Source organism: Salvelinus fontinalis, chromosome 32, assembly GCF_029448725.1.
Source record: "Salvelinus fontinalis isolate EN_2023a chromosome 32, ASM2944872v1, whole genome shotgun sequence".
In the NCBI taxonomy this organism is placed as follows: domain Eukaryota; kingdom Metazoa; phylum Chordata; class Actinopteri; order Salmoniformes; family Salmonidae; genus Salvelinus; species Salvelinus fontinalis.
Window position 1 is genome coordinate 34738267 of NC_074696.1, and position 19663 is coordinate 34757929.

The 19663-nt window shown below is 42.3% G+C and overlaps 2 protein-coding genes across 7 annotated transcripts in view; both read right to left on the minus strand.

Annotated features, from left to right (window-relative positions):
• Nucleotides 1-1226: 1226 nt before the first annotated feature.
• mrpl24 (mitochondrial ribosomal protein L24) lies at nt 1227-6190 on the minus strand. Its single transcript, XM_055894223.1, has 6 exons — nt 6081-6190; nt 5275-5460; nt 4707-4802; nt 3946-4049; nt 3314-3444; nt 1227-1716 (listed from the first exon to the last, which is right to left on the minus strand). The coding sequence occupies exons 2-6, from the start codon at nt 5455-5457 to the stop codon at nt 1580-1582; spliced, it is 651 nt and encodes a 216-aa protein (XP_055750198.1). The 5' UTR covers nt 5458-5460; nt 6081-6190; the 3' UTR covers nt 1227-1579.
• A 6000-nt stretch (nt 6191-12190) lies between these two features.
• Nucleotides 12191-19663, minus strand: part of LOC129831149 (semaphorin-4A-like) — a 48018-nt gene continuing 40545 nt past the window's right edge. For 5 of the 6 annotated variants that reach the window (XM_055894229.1, XM_055894226.1, XM_055894225.1 and 2 more), the window contains exons 11-15: nt 19238-19427; nt 18985-19100; nt 16631-16794; nt 14863-14945; nt 12191-14199 (exon numbers count right to left, since the gene is read on the minus strand). In XM_055894229.1, the coding sequence (XP_055750204.1) occupies nt 13364-14199; nt 14863-14945; nt 16631-16794; nt 18985-19100; nt 19238-19427 (1389 nt within the window). In that variant the 3' untranslated portion in view covers nt 12191-13363. The remainder of the gene's footprint in view (nt 14200-14862; nt 14946-16630; nt 16795-18984; nt 19101-19237; nt 19428-19663) is intronic. The other variant, XM_055894230.1, reaches the window with a different exon arrangement.

The following is a 19663-nucleotide window of genomic DNA, read 5'->3' on the forward strand; positions in this document are numbered from 1 at the left end:
ATCCCCTGAGCTGACAAGGTTAAAAATCTGTCGTTCTGCCTCGTTCCTAGGCCGTCATTGAAAATAAGAATGTGTTCTTAACTGACTTGCCTAGTTAAATAAAGATTAAATAAAGGTGTAACGAACAAGCAGGATGTCAAAGTGACAAAAAACAGACTTATGAAGATTGCTTTTCAGTTGACTAAGGACAACTGTAGGTTCTCCACTATTGACCGACAGAATATTATTACACTTCTGTAAAATAAAATGTAAAGATGAATCAATTATAAATCATGGACTTTCAACAGTTCAGTACATCAGTTTTGTTATTTTTTGGGGGTGGGCTTTTCCCTTCTTGACCATCATATAAAACCTGTATGAGTACTTTGTACACTACCCTGTGGTAAAAGTTTGAATGTCACATATCCAGCTTCCAACAGAGTCAAATGAGGTGACTGGGCATAGAAGACGACGCACCCTAATCAAATGAGGCGAGTGTGGTCCTATTGAGAAGACGTCCAGCTCCTCGCCACACCCTTGCCAGGGATTTACTTCTGGACTATGTCCATTACTTGGTCCTTCGCCTCTTTCCTTCAGACGGATTGAAAAGAAACCCAGACATTTGTCTTAAAGCTTAAAATGGCATTATTACACCCTGGCCCAAGTAGTATAATTTAACTAATTTTAACATATAAATGGCCAAAGTGGCAGTGAGCTTTCCCAAGATGAGTAATGACTTAAGGTATTTTCTACTTCTTCTTCCCAAACCCTTTTACAAGAGAGGCTGGCAGCTACATTTCTTTCCTGGCACTGCGTTTGCTGCAGCTCAAACTTTAGAGCTTTGACGTCTTTCTCCTTAACTCTGATTTCAGCTCGTCTGTCAAATTCTGAGCTCTCTATTTGTCAAAATGTCCCTCAAAAGCCAAGTTCTGTCCTGCAAAGTAAAAACCTGTTTTAAAAAGCTTGAACTAGTTGCTGACTGTGCAGTTTTGGTAACACGAGACGTCATTGCAGATTTACACATATTCATCTAAGTATCAGACATAAGTTCACTTGGGGATGCTTTGACAAGACCAATTGTTCAACATCTGAATGGATAACTAAAGTAGCCAATTCTACAACAAATGCAGATGTAGTAATTACAGCATGTACCTGCTCAATTTGTAACACAGAAACATTAGGATTACTTCTATTGTTAGTTTTTATCTCCCACTATCTAGAAAAACAAAGTCAAATCTAGAAGAGGATTGTAGATTACTTAGACATGTATTTATGACATAAAAACAAACCAAAACATTTGAGACAAACTCTGAAAGCATCATAAATAGTGACTTCTGCTGAATTTATGCCTGACAGAGGACCTGTAATGCAGTTACATTTCTATGTGCACATGAAGGTTCCCATCACGTTACTGTACTCACTCAACCCATTTCCACTGATATCCATCTGGACTGAGCGATGTGGAACATTTCTTTAAGACACAGATATAGGCCTACTGTAGGTCCATACAGAGCATTCAGTAGGGATACCGTGGATGCAACGCCCCAACCCCTAACCCAACCTGTGGCTGTGTGGCCCAGACACCAGAGGGTCTTCCCCCTCAGTACCAGTAGGTCTTCCGGTTCCTCCTGGGTTCCTCGATGCCCAGTTTCTCCATCACCTCCTCCTCCAGAGTCTTGAGGGAGGGCGTGTAAGTCTTCTCCAGGGTGTCCTCCGGACTGGTGTCCTTAGGGCCGTCTAGGATGGCAGACACCAACCAATAAGGGGATTCCAAAATTAGGGGTGGTTAATTCAGAAGAAAGGGCATACTTACACTAAGTACACAGCATGTAGCTGACCCAAATCACCTAACCAGTCTATAATCTGGTACACATCACCCTAGTAATTGTTCTGTGATTGACTGTTACGAAAATGCACTGATGAAGGAAAAAGTTTGTTGGCTTGATTGAACCATATTATGCAGTAAATGTAAGCGATTGGTTGAAACAGCGAGCCCTGTTTTCGTAGTGTGTGATCGGTCACTTTTTTGTGATATTGCGATGATTTTACTGTTTTATGCGGTAATTGATCAAATTTGCGGAGTATCGTTGACTTTGCAAAAATAAATAATCTAAAAATGCCATCGCAGAATCGCTAAATTATGGAGGGACTGCAAAAGGATCCTAATCATAGGCTAAATTCTGACTAGAGACGCAGTGAACTGTTAACTTCAGCACAATTCTCACATTGCTATAATACAATTATTTAAAGGCCCAGTGGAGTCGAAATGAAGTTTTCCTGTGTTTTATTGTGTAATAACAGCTGATGAAACTAGCACTGTACAAGTATTTATATATATATATATTTTTTAATCAGTGTTATTTTCTGATAGTTGCTGGTTGAAAATACAATCTACACAGGACCTTCTAATTAGTAGGTTTTGCATGGGTGGAGTTAAGGCCTGCCTGGTGATTTCACAAGGCGGTATATGTTAAAGGCCCAGTTCCGGCCAAAATGTGATTTATCCTGTGTGTTATATATATTTCCACTCTAGAGTGGTTTGAAAAGACCGCCTGCAATTTCAGCCTGTTTTGGTGGGATGGAGTTTTGGTAAATTAGTTAATAGACCAATAAGAAAGACTTCTCTGCCAACAGCAGCTAGTTTTCAGTTTTCCCCTTCCCGCTCAGATCAGTCCCAAACATTCCTAGTAATATTCTTGCTTGAGAAATTGCTCTTTGCTAAGAATTTTAATTGAAAATCATTACAGTAAATTACTTAATTGTTACTCAGAAATGATTTGATACGGAGATAAAAATAGCTGGATTGGGCCTTTAAAAGGGCAATCTGAAGTTGCTACCAAATTTTGCTACCAAATCCCATTGATTCTTGAAAATATAACTTATTAATGCCTCATGAGCTTAGTTCAACTGTCATACCCTATCAGCAGCCAAAAGGTAAGCCTGTTTTACTCCAATGTTTGAAATAAAATAAAACATAAAAACATTTTTTTAATTAGAATGTTGATATCATGGACAGTTTGCATCCATAACTCTGTGAATAAATTTGAGTGGTTACATTTCTCCAGTCCCATCCCTCAGCTTTTACCAAAACAGTGGCGGACACTACGCTTTGTTATTGTTTCAACTGCTGATTACAGCTTTAAACAAATAAAGGCGTTCCTTATACATCACCCAGACCAGCTTGTGTCTTGCTTTTCCACTCACTCATCTTCACCCAAATTGTTGACAAGCTTGACTCTCATTCACAAAAGCTCCCTCTCAACCTCATCAATCCATCTAGATTTCTTTACTCCTCCTCTAGCCTTTGTTCCTTCCTCCCCAAACGCAGACTCACCCTTCCACTGCTGCGGTACGATACCGTCTCTGCGCTGGAACACTGGTTTGGGGACAATGCGACCCGTCCTGAGGGAGACGCGCACCTTCTCCCCCTCCTCTGTGAACCTCCACTCCACCTCAGTGGGTTTCCTGTTGGAGCAACAGACAGGAGTCAGGTTTGGTATTAAACTCAAGACTAAAGTAGTCAAGATCAGTCAGGGTTCAAGTCAAAGCATTCACTAATCATAAACTATTTAAATACAATAGAAATGTGGGTACATCTATGCACAAAAATACTACTTATTGCACCATTAAATCCAACCCCTGCACATAAAATCTACTGAAAATCTAAACTAAATCCAGAACTAAACTCTGAGCATGGACACAAAACCCTGGTTGTAGATAGCTACTGGGTGAGCAGGCTATTGTCCCGCTTCTTTTTTGCCTGGGTGTTTTCTGCACCACCCTGTGGTAAAGGTTTGAATACCATGAGACTTTTCCACTGAAGCCCTGGTTAACTGAATCAGTTATTTCAGTATTGGACTGTTACCAAAGCCTGCACACCCAGCAACTATCTAGAAACAGGTTTGGTGATCATAGGCTTAGACAAATGTTAAAATCTGGACCTCCCCATAATGCACTGGGACTCACCTGTCAGTAGGGTCGACAAGTGAGATGTCTCGGATTAGAAGGGGAGCCTCGCTGGCAATATAGGTCCCCCGGTAACCTGCAGTTTTCCCAATGTACCTGAAATGCTAAAATTGAGAAATACTGGGTTCATTTAATCTATTCAAACATTGCAGAGATAACAGAACTTCAATTATTGTTGATATCAATGTCGATCGTTTGTAACGCAGCCTAAAAAGGGCAGTATTCTTTTTTAATAATATAAAGTGGGGTTCAACATAAAACATACCATACTTGTTAATCATCATAGTCCAAAACATGACAATGGATTCTCACTAAATTCACTGTAATGATGGTAGCAAAATAAATTACTGGATGGCATTAAGTCTAGTTTGTGAGTTGTAGGATCCTATGGTTCTAGCGATGAAACCGGGCCCTGGTCTTTGCAACTGTAGCTTGGCCTGTGAAGCCATTGAAAAGGCTACCCGGATTCAAAGACAGTGCACTAGAAACCAGTATGATAAAAATATTAGAAGGAAGCCCATCAAGCATTTATGAAGCTCCTCATTGGTAGTAGGGACAGTTTTCTAAAATGCAAAAATAAAATAAATATGTGACTACGCAACAACAACCATAGCTGGCACTATATCAAGTGGGTAATACCGTATGTATAGAAAATATTATACAACTGTTGGGTGTTTATACTGAATGTAGTGTATGAATGTCTTCTCTGTTATGGAAGTGGCAAACATATCCCGTCTTACAACGATGACTAGGATTCTTACCGTGTTCAGCCCGTCCAGGATGACCCAGTTTCTGTGTCTGAAGACCTGGGCCACTTTGCCCTGCTTTCCTTTGTCTTTCCCAGAGAGAATCTCAACCTGGTCAAGGTGGAATACCAGTTTAGAATATCAAAGCATCAAAACATCAGGCAAATGGCTGAATAAACCTTGCCAGTGACACTCCCTTTTCAGTCCTACATCTCATTATTGTGACCTTCCATGTGTTGCTTTTATAGCAAGGAATTGATCAACTCAATGGTTTGCCTAACAGATTGTTTGTGTCTAATAACTGGTATCTCTGCAAAGGAATTAGGCATATAACTGCAATACCAGTCTTTAGATGGAAGCATAACATTTTCAGTGTATAACATTTATTATTAGAAATTATAAAGTTTGTGGTATATGGCCAATATACCACGGCTAAGAGCTGTATCCAGGCACTCTGCTGCATCGGGCATAAGAACAGCCCTTAGCCGTGATATATTGGCCATATACCACACTCCCTCGTGCCTTATTGCTTAAATATTCCATATCTAAAAATCTTCATTGTCCTTTTGGCATGACCACTTACTGTGTCCCCTTTGAAAACAGACCAGTCCTCATAAGCTATGGGTTCAATGAACACCTTTCTTCTCTTCTTGCCTGGTGGGTTCAATCTCTTGGCAGCTATGGTCCATGGCCGACTTGTGCCGTAGCGGTAGTCTTTAGGGAAGGCAGCCTTAGCGGCCATCGACAGTATGGCTGTTAATCGCATTTCCTGGAGAAAACAACGAGAAGTCATTGTCTTTCAACATTTACTACTCAACAGCCTAATTATGGATGCCTATACAGTATAGTGACCATATAATTAGGATCTCTCTATGATAGTGACAGTATAGATAACTTGCTGGATACATAAGATGAAATGTGCTGATCAGCAAATTCTCCTGTGATGTAAAGTTGATTATGAAATAGATATATTATTTTTAAGTATACACTGTGTGAATAACTGTGTGCATTTTCATTATGTTTTGACACAAATGCAACACTGACATTGACCAGTTATGCTAGCTAGAATGGTAATCGTTCTTCTGGCTATAGCAAAACACACCTGCTATTTTCTGGTTAGTAGTACGTTCCCAAGCAAATATGTAGCTAGTTAGCTTAATGTTAGTAGCTAACCCCAAAAGACTAGAGCTAGCAATGTAGCTAATTGTTGTGACATTTTGTTGACAGTTAGCTAACGTTAGTTAGCTTGAAAAGAGAGATGCATGCCGAGGATTCAAGGAAGCTTGAAAGTCAATCGCCTCCACAATCCAGAAAACGCAACTAAAATAGATAGCAAACCAAAGCATATAACATTCATTTCCAAATTATCAATCAGAAAATTGCATTTACCCCTTCTCGTTTTCAATGTCACATGCGTAAATCGTTCCACTTTGACCCCTACTACTTCTTTAGGGGTTGTAATTAGTTTACTGGCTCTCTACCGCCATCTATTGTACGGGTGTAGTGATGAATCTGTGCCACTGTCAGGTGAATGAGGAATGACAGCCAAACGAAATCACCTGCAGACGCCCAAGTCACGAACTGACTTGGGCTCGGTGTCATTAATAGTAGTCTATGAGCCAGCCCCCCAAATTTGGGAGTTTTCTGTTATCTCTTTTTCTTTCACCCGCCATCCCATACATTTTTCCGATAGGACTTTTACCCTATGACAAACATTGTCAGTATAAAACAAGTTCTATAATTCAATCATAAATGGAATGCTTAGATTCACAGCTATCCATCAGACACATTTTCAGGACTGTTCAGTTCAACAGAACTTTGACCTCTAGGGTACCTTTCAGAATACCTGATACATGTTAAACTGTGTTTGACAAGTGGTTCTGAAAAGTCATGAAATTACCTTTTAATTATATATTTAACATAACAAACTTTGAATGCACTAGCTACAACTATTGTTGAAAAATCTCACAAATTGTGCCATTGACATTAGAATGTTGGAAACATAGACATGGAATTAATTGTAACTTTAGTGATAGAAGGACCAAATTGCACACACAGCTAGAACAGGTTTTAAAAAAAGACTTGTAGATAGGCCATCACAGGATTCATACATTAACCCCACAGAAGCCTTTTTCCAATATAGCTACCAAACAACTCATTGGATACATTTCGCCTGACCATACCTGTATGAAATATAATTGTAGTATCCACAATTATATCTTAAAATGTAAATTGTGATGACGAATACACAACCAAATGATCCAGGTGTGCCAGATATATATGTACAATTATTCACAGAATTGTGTTGAATGTGCACAAAAAGCTGTTTGAATCACTAACTTCTGGAGATGTTATGATCAATAAGTGCAATTTTTCATCTTCAAACAAGCAACATGGAGAAGTACATGTGAATAGTCATGGATGTGAGTGGATTCAAATGATATACAGTGTTATCCTATTAAAAGGTTATTGTGGTTATTATGACAGTTTGATAGTTTACTACCACCGGATATGTCCCTGTTCACAGGGTGGATTGCAGAACTAAATAGCTGAAGCTCCTTTCGTCATGTCTTTAGTCAAATCAGTATCCTAGTGTCGAACAGAAACAACAGCTGCCACAGAGGTCAAGTCTATAAAACTATAACTACAGCAGCAGTCAAACTCATAGGATAACCTATTTAACTCATTCATGGAATGACAGAAACACTTTACATTTTTCCATCGATTTAAATTAGTCAAGTGTGTGGCTGCATGTCAAATGTGTTACTAAAGTCTGGCATGGTTATAGCCGTATGATGAATCCAAAAGGGTGTAATTGGAACTTTCCCCCAAAGAAATTCAAATTTAGTGGAGACACAGAGGTGCTGGCATGTGTACAATAAATACATTAAATTAGAATTAATAAAACACAATAAAGCCTGGAGTCTTATTTCCTTTGTGATCCTTCTATTTAATGTTATTTCAATTCAATTGAATGCGGTTTTAATGTTATTGACCATTCAGCACTGGAAGCTGTCCCCACACAATTTGCCCAGTTTGTGACTTGTTAATTTCATACTCTGTTAATTGTAGTAGGCTAGTTTGACAGATTGATATTGAATATATCCAACTTACTGACTTGAACCTCATGTCATGTTTAACCATCACAATAAAATGGTGACAAACTAGTTATTTTATAAATATACAATTATTTTCACATACAAATGGATTCTATTTCTATGTTTTCACTCAATGTTCTTTGATGTACACTACATGGCCAAAAGTATGTGGACACCTGCTCGTTGAACATCTCATTCCAAAACCATGGGCATTAATATGGAGTTGGTCCCCCCTTTGTTGCTGTAACAGCCTCCAATCTTCTGGGAATATTTTTTCCCCCACTAGATGTTTGAACATTGCTTTGGAGACTTTCCATTCAGCCACAAGAGCATTAGTGAGGTCGGGCACTGATGTTGGGCAATTAGGCCTGGCTCGCAGTCGGCATTCCAATTTATTCCAAAGGTGTTCGATGGAGTTAAGGTCAGTGCTCTGTGCAAGCCAGTCAAGTTCTTCTACACCAATCTCAAGAAACCATTTCTGTATGGACCTCGATTTGTGCACGGGGGCATTGTCATGCTGAAACAGGAAAGGGCCTTCCCCAAACTGTTGCCACAAAGTTGGAAGCACAGAATCGTCTAGAATGTCATTGTATGCTGTAGCGTTAACATTTCCCTTCACTGGAACTAGGGGCCTAGCCCGAACCATGAACAACAGCCCCAGACCATTATTACTCCTCCACCAAAATTTACAGTTGGCATTATGCATTGGGGCAGGTAGCATTCTCATAACATCCGCCAAACCCAGATTCGTCTGTCAGACTGCCAGATGGCGAAGCGTGATTCCTCACATCCAGAGAGTGCGTTTCCACTGCTCCAGAGTCCAATGGTGGTGAACTTCACACCACTCCAGCCAACGCTTGTCATTGCGCATGGTGATCTTAGGCTTGTGCACTTCGTGGCTGAGCCATTGTTGCTCCTAGACGTTTCCACTTCACAATAACAGCACTTACAGTTGACCGGGGCAGCTCTAGCAGGGCAGAAATTTCACAAACTGACTTGTTGGAAAGGTGGCATCCTATGATGTTGCCACATTGAAAGTCAGTGAGCTCCTCAGTACAGGCTATTCTACTACCAATGCTTGTTTATGGAGATTGCATGGCGGAGTGCTTGATTTTATACACCGGTCAGCAGAGGGTGTGGCTGAAATCAACTAATTTGAACAGGTGTCCATATACTGTTGGCCATGTAGTGTATTACTGTAATGATCACAAGGAAACAAGATAGTTTTACGCAAAATGTATGCGTATAATTTTTGTCAACGCTTTAAGTTTTATGATAAATTGTTTTTAAATTGTTTTTTTCCAAAAGTTTCAGGTCCTGGCATAAAAAGAGAGTCACTGGATTCCTCTGAGAAGAGTGTCTGAGATTCGGATCTTGTCATTTGTGGCCTCTACTGCACATTCTGAAAACTGAAATTGTCTATGTTGTACCCTTGCCTTGTAATATTTAAGGTTTTCACACTCCATGGTGCCCATCCTCTATGTATTTCTCCAGAAATATGTCAAGCATTTTCTGGAGGACAGTCCCTGTCAAGTTGCTAACAATCTGAATACTCCTTCAGTACAGTACTTCAAACTCTTTTGGACTCGGTTTGCCCTCACAGAATCCAGACTTAATGGTTACCCTTAGATTTCTTCTGTCAACACCGTCAATTTTTCCATTCACAATCCGGATGACACCCTCTGCAAACTTGAGCCTAGCAGCGGATATGCTTGTTACAGCCTCAAAGCAGGTTAGATTTAAGTAATCTCGCGTAGTGGCCTTGGGTGGGCTGATGCTTTGCTGCAGATAAACAGAAATGATCATTAACATTTGAAAATACTTGGTCACAGTGAATTGTGTCTCCTCTGTAAATCTACAGAATCCATTTTCAGGTATTTAGATGTAGGAAATAGATTGATGGCACACCCCGGTCTCATGTCCCTGAGAAAATACAGCCAAATAGAGTTAAGGATGTCTTCTCTCTGTGTGCGTGTGTCTGTTAGTGAGAGTGAGTTTATTACCTGGGATCCTTAGTCGATCTATTGTTGGTGTTTGTACTGTTCTTTAAGTATCATTATAACAATGTTTAAAGCATGAGTGCTGCAGATTACCGAATATTACCTACTACTGTAAATCTAGTTTGAATAACTTGGTGATAAATGGCAAGATTCCAAGACTAATGCTAAACCACAGAAAGAACATTGAGACAGATATTCCACCGGATGTATAAATGTGAAGCATCCGGTTTGCGTTTCCACTCACTACCAAATATGGTGATGTCGCATACAACTGACCAATCACGCGCTACAAAAATAAGGGCTCGCAATTGAAACCAATCTCGCACATTTACTGCATATTGTTCAATCAAGGCTGACATCAACAAACTTTTTCCCTCGTCAGCGCATTTGTGACAAATTGGGCAAAATCATTGTCGGAGCATCTGGTTGGCGTTTCTACCCATTACCAATATGGTGATGAGAGGAAGCCCACCGGCCAGCAGTGGGAGAAGATGGAGCGAGATGGACTTTGGCCGACATTCTGATTCATTTTCTCATCGATGAAACATTTGATCGTCATACAGTTTTCTGTTTGCAAAACTAGAATCTGTAATAGACAGAGTGGACTGGGTTTTGTAGACTTTACCCTTTGCCAAAGTTAATTTTTTTTTGCATTGTTTAGGAGTGCAAGGGCGAATTGAGTTATTGCACACGGGCACTTCACAGAGTAAGAGTTCCCTAACGGAAATATGCAAATAAATGCTAGAATGCACCAATAGGATCTCACTAGCTTGTGCTTGGCCCAGCCCACCCTCTCGCTTCTTCTGCCGACTATGATTAATTTACTCCCATTGGACACGATATGCTCTGGTCTATCTTGGGTTAGTTACAAAAAAATCTTTGGCTAACCTTGCATCAGTTGTGTGGCTGTTTCTGTGTAGTGGTTGCCACCCAGTGGACAAATGGGAGAACTTTTAAAGTGACATTCAAAAATGTAATAAATTACCTATCTACATGATATGGAGCAAGTTCCTGTACTCCCTGTTCACTCATGACTGCACAGCCAGGCACGACTCCAACACCATCATTACATTTTCCGATGACACAACAGTGGTAGGCCTGATCACCGACAAGACAGCCTATATGGAGATCAGACACCTGGCCGTGTGGTGCCAGGACAACAACCTCTCCCTCAATGTGCTCAAGACAAAGGAGATGATTATGACCTACAGGAAAAGGAGGACCGAGCACGCCCCCATTCTCATCAACGGGGCTGTAGTGGAGCAGGTTGAGAGCGTCAAGTTCCTTGGTGTCCACATCACCAACAAACTAACATGGTCTAAGCACACCAAGACAATCGTCAAGAGGGCACGACAAAACCTATTCCCCCTCAGGAGACTGAAAATATTTGGCATGGGTCCTCAGATCCTCAAAAGGTTCTACAGCTGCACCATCGAGAGCATCTTGACTGGTTGCATCACTGCCTGGTATGGCAAATGTTCGGCCTCTGACCGCATGGCACTGCGGAGGGTAGTGTGTATGGCCCAGTACATCACTGGGGCAAGCTTCCTGGCATCCAGGACCTCTATACCAGGCGGTGTCAGAGGAAGGCCCTAAAAATTGTCAAAGACTCCAGCCACCCTAGTCATAGATTGTTCTCTCTGCTACTGCACGGCAAGCGGAACGTCAAGTCTAGGTCCAAGAGGCTTCTAAATAGCTTCTACCCCCAAGACATCCTGAACATCTAGTCAAATGACTACCCAGACTATTTGCAGTGACCCCCCTCTTTAATAACTCTACCTACATGTACATACTACCTCAAATAACCAGTGACATTGACTCGGTATCGGTACCCCCGATATATAGTCTCGCTATTGTTATTTCACTGCCGTTCTTTAATTACTTGTTACTTTTATCTCTTATCCGTATTTTTTTGAAACTGCATTGTTGGTTAGGGGCGTGTAAGTAAGCATTTCACTGTAAATTCTACACCTGTTGTAACCGGTGCATGTGACTAATAATTTGATTTGAAGTTCAGTATATTACATCAAGACACTGATGAAAATCAATATGATCATGTTGAGTCCAGTCATCTTATCAGTTCATTGTAGCAAGCCATCAAATGTATTTCTCAAACAAGCCCTTCTGTGTGGCATATGGTACTATGGCTGCGTTTACACAGGCAGCCAGATTCTGATCTTTTGACTATGAAGATTTATGGGACAGAGAATCACATCTTTGTGAAAAACTGTTTCACAACACAGCACAATGGCCAATTTATATGGAGATTAGCCTGGAGCCATTTTCTCTGTTAAATCCTACTCAACTAAGCTTACATTAATAACATATTACTGTGAAGCTTTAAAATGCTGTAAACTGTGATTTTCTCCAGTAGGCTTTAATTCAACTCAAATTACAGATATTATTTTTGCACAAATTGAACAGTTTATTTGCAACATTGAAACAGTAAGATACAATTGTATAAAAATAAAGACAAAACAATTTTTTAAAAAGTGGTTTGTGATCTGTACCGAAGACAAGGAGTACCATATATTTGTTTAATAACTATTAGTCTCTCATCGTTATCTAAAGCAGCTTAAAATGAACCAACATTCTCATAATCTGCTTTCAGTTTCTGAATAGCTGTCTAGCAAAAAAACACGTTTTCATTCAAAATGCAATTTTGGCAATATCACAGTTTTCAAAGTGATTTGAGGATTTATGTCCAGTTAATATGCTGACAACACAAATTATAAAAACTAAAAGGTCTCTAAACACCAGCATAATCTTGTTTGTTCTGGAAGAGATAAGCCCTACAGTGTCAAATCAACATGTTCTCATGGCTTCACAGACCGCAGGATAAAACATTTAAAAAAGCGTTTTGGGTGAAAGAGAAAAAAGAAAAGTAAATTGGCAGCACATTCAACAGAATGACAAAAAAAACAGCTAAATAAATAACAATAGAACATTGTACCATACAACGTGCTCCGCTAACTTTCGCAATGGCGCTGCATACAAAGAAAGTGGTTTAGCAATGTAGACCTGATGCCACAAAAATACTGTTAGAAAAAAGGCATTTTTTTGTGTTCCTCGCAATATGCGTCCACACTGCCTGTGATTTGAGCGGACACGTTAGTTAGTCAGGAGCCATTTTTCTTTTTTTTGTGGCAGTGTAGCGGCAGTGGCAGTTGTTGTGGCAGTGTGGTGATGCAGTACTTCATGTACATTCGATAAATCGGCTTTCTTGGCTCTTTCATTAAATACACTTAAGTCTAGTCAATGGAACCTCGTCTCCAAAGTATATACAGCACAATATAATACACATTATTATATAACAGCAGTGAGTCATGTTAAACAGTCTGCCCTTTGATTCACACCGGCTGGTATCGTACCAGAAGAAAACGGTGTCCTTTTAGTTGAGTTACCACATCAGGCCATACAGTCTTACTCGTTGCCATGACAGTCCACACACAGTGCTGCAGTTAGCTGTGTTCATGTAAAACCCCATGGCTCAAGAGTGACCACGTAAAGGCTACATTGTTCTCAGGTAGAGTGGATACGGTATGTCAATAGGGTGAGGTGTGGTTGACTGTGCTCAGATAGGGGTGTTGGGAAGATGCCCATTGGAGCCCCTCGGCGTGCCGTTGCACACGACCCCGGTGGCTTGGCCGTTGTGTGCCATCTGCCCATTCCGCATGCCATTGCTGCATGGCGACTGATCCCCCCGAAGGGCCTCCCGCTCCTGAGGGCCACCCCTCTCCGAGTCCCTCCCTGGGGTGCTGGCCTGGGGTGCCGTCCTGCTGCGGCAGCGCTGCCTCACGCTATATAGCGTCATAGTTAGCAGAATACTAACGCAGCACGCTAGCAGTACAGACACCACCACCAGCTCCATCAGGTAGGTTTGCCCCAGCAGCAGCTTCTCCCCTCCCCGCCACTCCGCCTCAGTCTCAGTCTCCCCCGACTGCTCCACCCAGAAAGTAAAGTTCCTGCTGGTCCACCTCGTGGTGACCGGAGTCTCCCTTGCTGGCGCGGTGGGCTCCGGCTCGGTCTGCTTGGGCCCAGTCAAGTGAGGAGTGAGCCTTCCTCCTGAACCAGCCTGGGTGGTTGGGGGGAGGGCTGGGCTCTGGGGGCGTGTGGTCGTCATGCCAGGGGCAGTGGCCTGAGGGGTGGGGCTGCTCTTCTGCTTTACCTGGTAGATGGCCAGGTTCTGCTGGAAGCCGTTCTCTGTGGAGAGACACAGGTAGTGGCCCAGGGTGGCGGGCGTGGCCAGGAAGTGCAGGCTTCCATCCTCCAGCTGCAGGTAGAGGTCTGGGGAGAGGCGGCTGTTGGGTCGCTCCCAGTGGCGGTGGGCCAGGCTCGATGCCTCTGGGCACTGCAGTCGCACCACCTCATTCAGGGACACAGACACCAGCTCACCTAGGGGAAAGGAGTCTAACAGAAATCAGGAGTCACTGACTGAGGCCCAAGCTTAGACTGAGCCGGATGCTAGTTATAGCAGTTGGCGGCTAAGCTAGCGGCTAACCCACAAGCAAAGGCTTGAGCACACACACACTGCAGTGTGTATCTATGTTTTCATGGGTTGCATGTTTCGTCACAATATTGTTCTGAACGTTCGTTCTGGATTGATGACTGAGCATTCTACTCAATGCATCCTCAATGAGTTCTGATTAAGATTATCACAAGAGCATTACGGTGGCTTCGAAATACTATGTCAACCTTTTGTCATCATTTTGTTGTCACCAGATTGACTTTAGATGCAGTATAACACTAGTTAGCTAGCTAAGATCGAGGCCACCGGATTTTAGCTAGCTAATGTTAGCATTGCTAGTTATTTTTGACAAACTTTGCTAGCTAATGACAACAGTGCTATCTGACTAAAGTACATTTGACGACATGATAACGCTGGCAAATGTCATCATATTTTCAGGCACTATGGTGTAATTTAGACAAAAGAGCAGTTAGCCTCCATCCAGAATGGCTGGGCTTAGCACCACTTTAGGGCACCACTATGTTGGTGCAACCTATGAATACTATACTATCTAGCTATACTAGTCTGACGGGATAAGGATAAGTATGAAGATGTGTGATTCTCACCTGCTTTTCCTTTGTGCAGTCCAAATCTGGATTTGGGCGAAGCACACGCCTCCTGCACATTCCCTCCTTCCACATCCTGGCCTCTGTAGAAGACAAGATAAACACTGTCAGTTTGTGTGTGGGTATATTTGTTTACGTTTGAGTGATTTATTCTGTGCGTCGGTCCATGCAAAGTTCCTGTTTACATTCTGGTTAACTCTATAATGATGCATAAAACGTACTTAAAAAAATATATATATTATTATTCACTGTATCAGGGATAGCGTAGCGTACACAGACGTTTTGGAATTACAACCTGTTTCACTGTGTAGGTACAAATTATTGTATTATTTTTTAGATTGGGATTACGATCTTGTCTCATCGCTGCAACTCCCCAATGGGCTCGGGAGAGGTGAAGGTTGAGTCTTGCGTCCCCCGGGATCGAACCCCGGGCTGTAGTGACACCTTGCCTTAAACCGCTGCGCCACTCATTAGGTCATACAAATATATATATATTTTTTTATTATTATTTTTTTTTATCCCATTTTCTCCCCAATTTTCGTGGTATCCAATCGCTAGTAATTACTACCTTGTCTCATCGCTACAACTCCCGTACGGGCGAGACGAAGGTCGAAAGCCATGCGTCCTCCGAAGCACAACCCAACCAGCCGTACTGCTTCTTAACACAGCGCGCCTCCAACCCGGAAGCCAGCCGCACCAATGTGTCGGAGGAAACACCGTGTACCTGGCCCCCTTGGTTGGCGCGCCCGGCCCGCCACAGGAGTCGCTGGAGCGCGATGAGACAAGGATATCCCTACCGGCCAAACCCTCCCTACCCCGGACGACGCTATGCCAATTGTGCGTCGCCCCACGGACCTCCCGGTCGCGGCCGGCTGCGACAGAGCCTGGGCGCGAACCCAGAGACTCTGGTGGCGCAGTTAGCACTGCGATGCAGTGCCCTAGACCACTGCGCCACCCGGGAGGCCTATACAAATATTTTTTGAATGAAGATTTGTACCTACACACTGAAGAAGACTGCAAAGCCGTAACTTCTGTGTACACCATCTCTGATGCAGTGAATTTTATTATTTTTTATATATTAAAAAATGAAGTAAGCTTTATGCGTCATCTTTCTGATCACACTTTTTTACTTTTCTGAATTCACAGGTTTTAAGCACCAACTACACTTCTGGGAGAGTGCAGTGGGCTCTATAACTCTATAATGTAAAAAAAAAAAGTTTTTTAAATGCCCCAATGAAAGTATCTACTCTACCTACACCCTAAATAAATACCCATTAAATGTTATTCTGTTAATTCTTAAATATTATGGGCCAGTTTAAAGGACACATTAAGCCTACTCCTGCACTAAGAAGCATGTTCAATGGAGATGATCAATTTAAAGTTATTTTTAGTAGAGGAATAGTCTCTTCTGTGCAGGGAATACAGCCCTGAAGGAAATAAATGAATTCCACAATATCAAACCTTTATCCAAAAGTTATTTTTAACACCCAGCTCTTTGCAAGTATCATATTATACTTGCCATGGTAAATTTTTTTTTTTTACATTTTAAGTCATTTAGCAGACGCTCTTATCCAGAGCGACTTACAAATTGGAAAGTTCATACATATTCATCCTGGTCCCCCCGTGGGAATTGAACCCACAACCCTGGCGTTGCAAGCGCCATGCTCTACCAACTGAGCCACACATACATTCTATTAATCTATTTGATTGGTGTTGTGCCTGCCGGGTGGAGTGGTTGTAATGTAACATGATGGGGTGTGACACTCACGCGTTGTCCTGGATGCTGGTGGCGTGGGTGCAGACGTTGACGGAGGGGTCCCAGCCACAGAAGGGATCCCGGGACAGCACACACCCGGCACAGCTCCAGTAGTAGGAGCAGTTGGAGACCGGGACCCTCGCCACGCCTTCTGATGAGCCCACAAACACCACACCCTGTGGGGGTGAAGGATAGCATTAGTGCTAATTCGCTAATTTTAGTGTACATGGGAGATAAGGACAGAACCATGTTAGCATTAATATACACTTAATGACCAATGGCACAAACTGATGATTGGGTAGTAATTAAGAGAATAATTAATTTAAACTAATCTTGTCCATCTTGGTTAAACCAAGGCGCTCTCAACACTGGGGTTGTGGGTATGGGTCACGTACTGAATATAACACCTTCAACTGATAGTTGCTTTGGATAACAGTGTCCGCTAAATGACCATATTTTAGCTCAGTCAGAGAACAAAGATTCTCTGCGACATGGTGTGACCCTTACTTGACATGACGTCCTAAAGAACTTGAGTTCTACAGCCAGCCATACTGAACCAGAACTAAACTGAACCGTGCACACCTTGATTACATGTGTCACACTGGAGAGCTGCGTTGTGATATACACACCCCATACAGACAGCTTGCCACTTATGTGTATTTAATGAAAGAGCCAAGAAAGCCGATTTATCGAATGTACATGAAGGACCGCATCACTACACTGCCACAACAACTTCCACAAAAAAAGAAAAATGGCTCCGGACTAACTATTAACTAACGTGTCCACTCAAATCACAGGCAGTGTGGACGCATATTGTGAGGAACACAAAAAACAGCCTTTTTTCTAACAGTATTTTTGTAGCATCAGGTCTACATTGCTAAACCACTTTCTTTGTATGCTGCGCCATTGCGAAAGTTAGCGGAGCACGTTGTATGGTACAATGTTCTATTGTTATTGTCATTTTTATTTTTCATTCTGTTGAATGTGCTGCCAATTTACGTTTAGTTTTTCTCTTTCACCCAAAACGCTTTACAAAAAAAAAATCCTGTGGTCTGTGAAGCCATGAGAACATGATGTTGATTTGACACTGCAGGGCTTATCTCTTACAGAACAAACAAGATTATGCTGGTGTTTAGAGACCTTTTAGTTTGTATAATTTGTGTTGTCAGCATATTAACTGGACATAAATCCTCAAATCACTTTGAAAATTGTGATATTGCCAAAATTGCATTTGAATGAAAACATGTTTTTTTGCTAGACAGCTATTCAGAAACTGAAAGCAGATTATGAGAAAGTTGGTTCATTTTATTATTTCTCTCGCTCGCTCTCTCTCGTGCAGCAGATCCGAGAGAGAGGGCTTATCAGGGCTAAAACCATGGCCTTCTCTACTGTCATGCTGCCTCGGACACATAGTCCTGCAAAACCTTACCAACTTCTGTTACTTTAGCCTACACTACGGTGTTCAGTGTACACTTAATAGTTCAACGGTCCCAAAAATGCAACAATTTGTATTCGTCATCAGTATTTCATTATGTGTGAAGGCTGTTAGATAAACTTTGAAATATTATATGCAGTGGTAATACAAATGGTTCACAGAGTTTCTGCATGTGCAATTGACTTTGTGTCTATTCCGTGCTAACCAATCACCTCGCACTTCACAGACGGCATGAAGCCAGCAAGTGACACGGACTCCACAGGCCATGTCCATCTGTCAGTCACCAGCAGATGTGACGTGATTGGTTGAGACCTCTGGGCATGCTGGTGAGGTTAGAGAGCAGATGAACCCAGCGCACGCATACACACACTGACCCCTCACCAGGGCCTGCCTGCCCCACCATACGCATCACGCGAAGAACTAGCGTGAAACTCGCTCCACTGTCGCGTGATTCACTGTGTTATACTTTAATGTGATCTGTTCCTCAGGGGCGAGCAATTGCTTGCCTCGCTGTGAAAGGAACTGACAAGGCCGTCACGCATGAGGTGACCAGATGTTTGGCTGTGGGGAAGGTTGAGGGAAGAGATGACAGGGGCAGTTAATCTACAGGAAACATCTTCTGAGAGCTTTGGCGACAGGGGGATTCACAGTTTGCCTCATGCACGGTTGAAGCACTAAAGTTAATTGCCAGCGGGTTCTGAATTTTTTGTAATTTTTTTATTTCTTTTACCGTTATTTTACCAGGTAAGTTGACTGAGAACACATTCTCATTTGCAGCAACGACCTGGGGAGTAGTTATAGGGGAGAGGAGGGGGATGAATGAGCCAATTGTAAACTGTAAAAATTAAAATGTTATGTGACAGCGAGGCGAGGGTAAAGTGGAATGAGTACTCAACTTGAGACGGAGAATACCTAATGACTAGAACGGTACCTTTGATATGGAAAGCAGGAGGTTCTTCACGGGTTGAGGCTGCTCGAAGACCTGGATCTCCTCAATGATGTGTGCACCCTTCTCCAGCAACACTGCTTTGTGGAGGTAGCCTGATTCTGAAAGCAAGCGTTTGAAAGAAATGACTAACACGGTAATGGTGTGCACATGCATACATGTACTGAGTAATACAGTCATATTTAGGCCGATTCCAGGTCAATTGCCTGCCACACCGAGTTAAATACATGTCCAGTACCTGTGAGCAGGAAGAGAACGGTGAAGTCCTTGCCATTGGCGGCCTGTACTCTCTGGGTGACCACATGGCTGTAGCGCTGGTCAGGTGACACCATGGTCAGGCTCCGCCCCACAGGGTGTACGCTGTCATCCGCGAGGAAGTTTTCTTTGACAAAGCGAAGGGTGTTGTCTGAGGCATTGTGCAGGCCACACTGAGATGAGGGAGAGACAAATGGGATTGAGCCAGGCACAGCTACTGAGAAACATCCAGCTGTGTGCCAATTGCCTGGTCTGGGAGTCATCCACAACAATTATGTTAAGGAGTTTGAGGAAAAACGTTGAATAAAGAAGACTCCAAAGTCTTAAAACTCCAATATCACATTTATTATTCCAATGTGTGGAAGTCTATTCTTACTGAACATCAAACCAGGCCATGCTTATGAGCTAA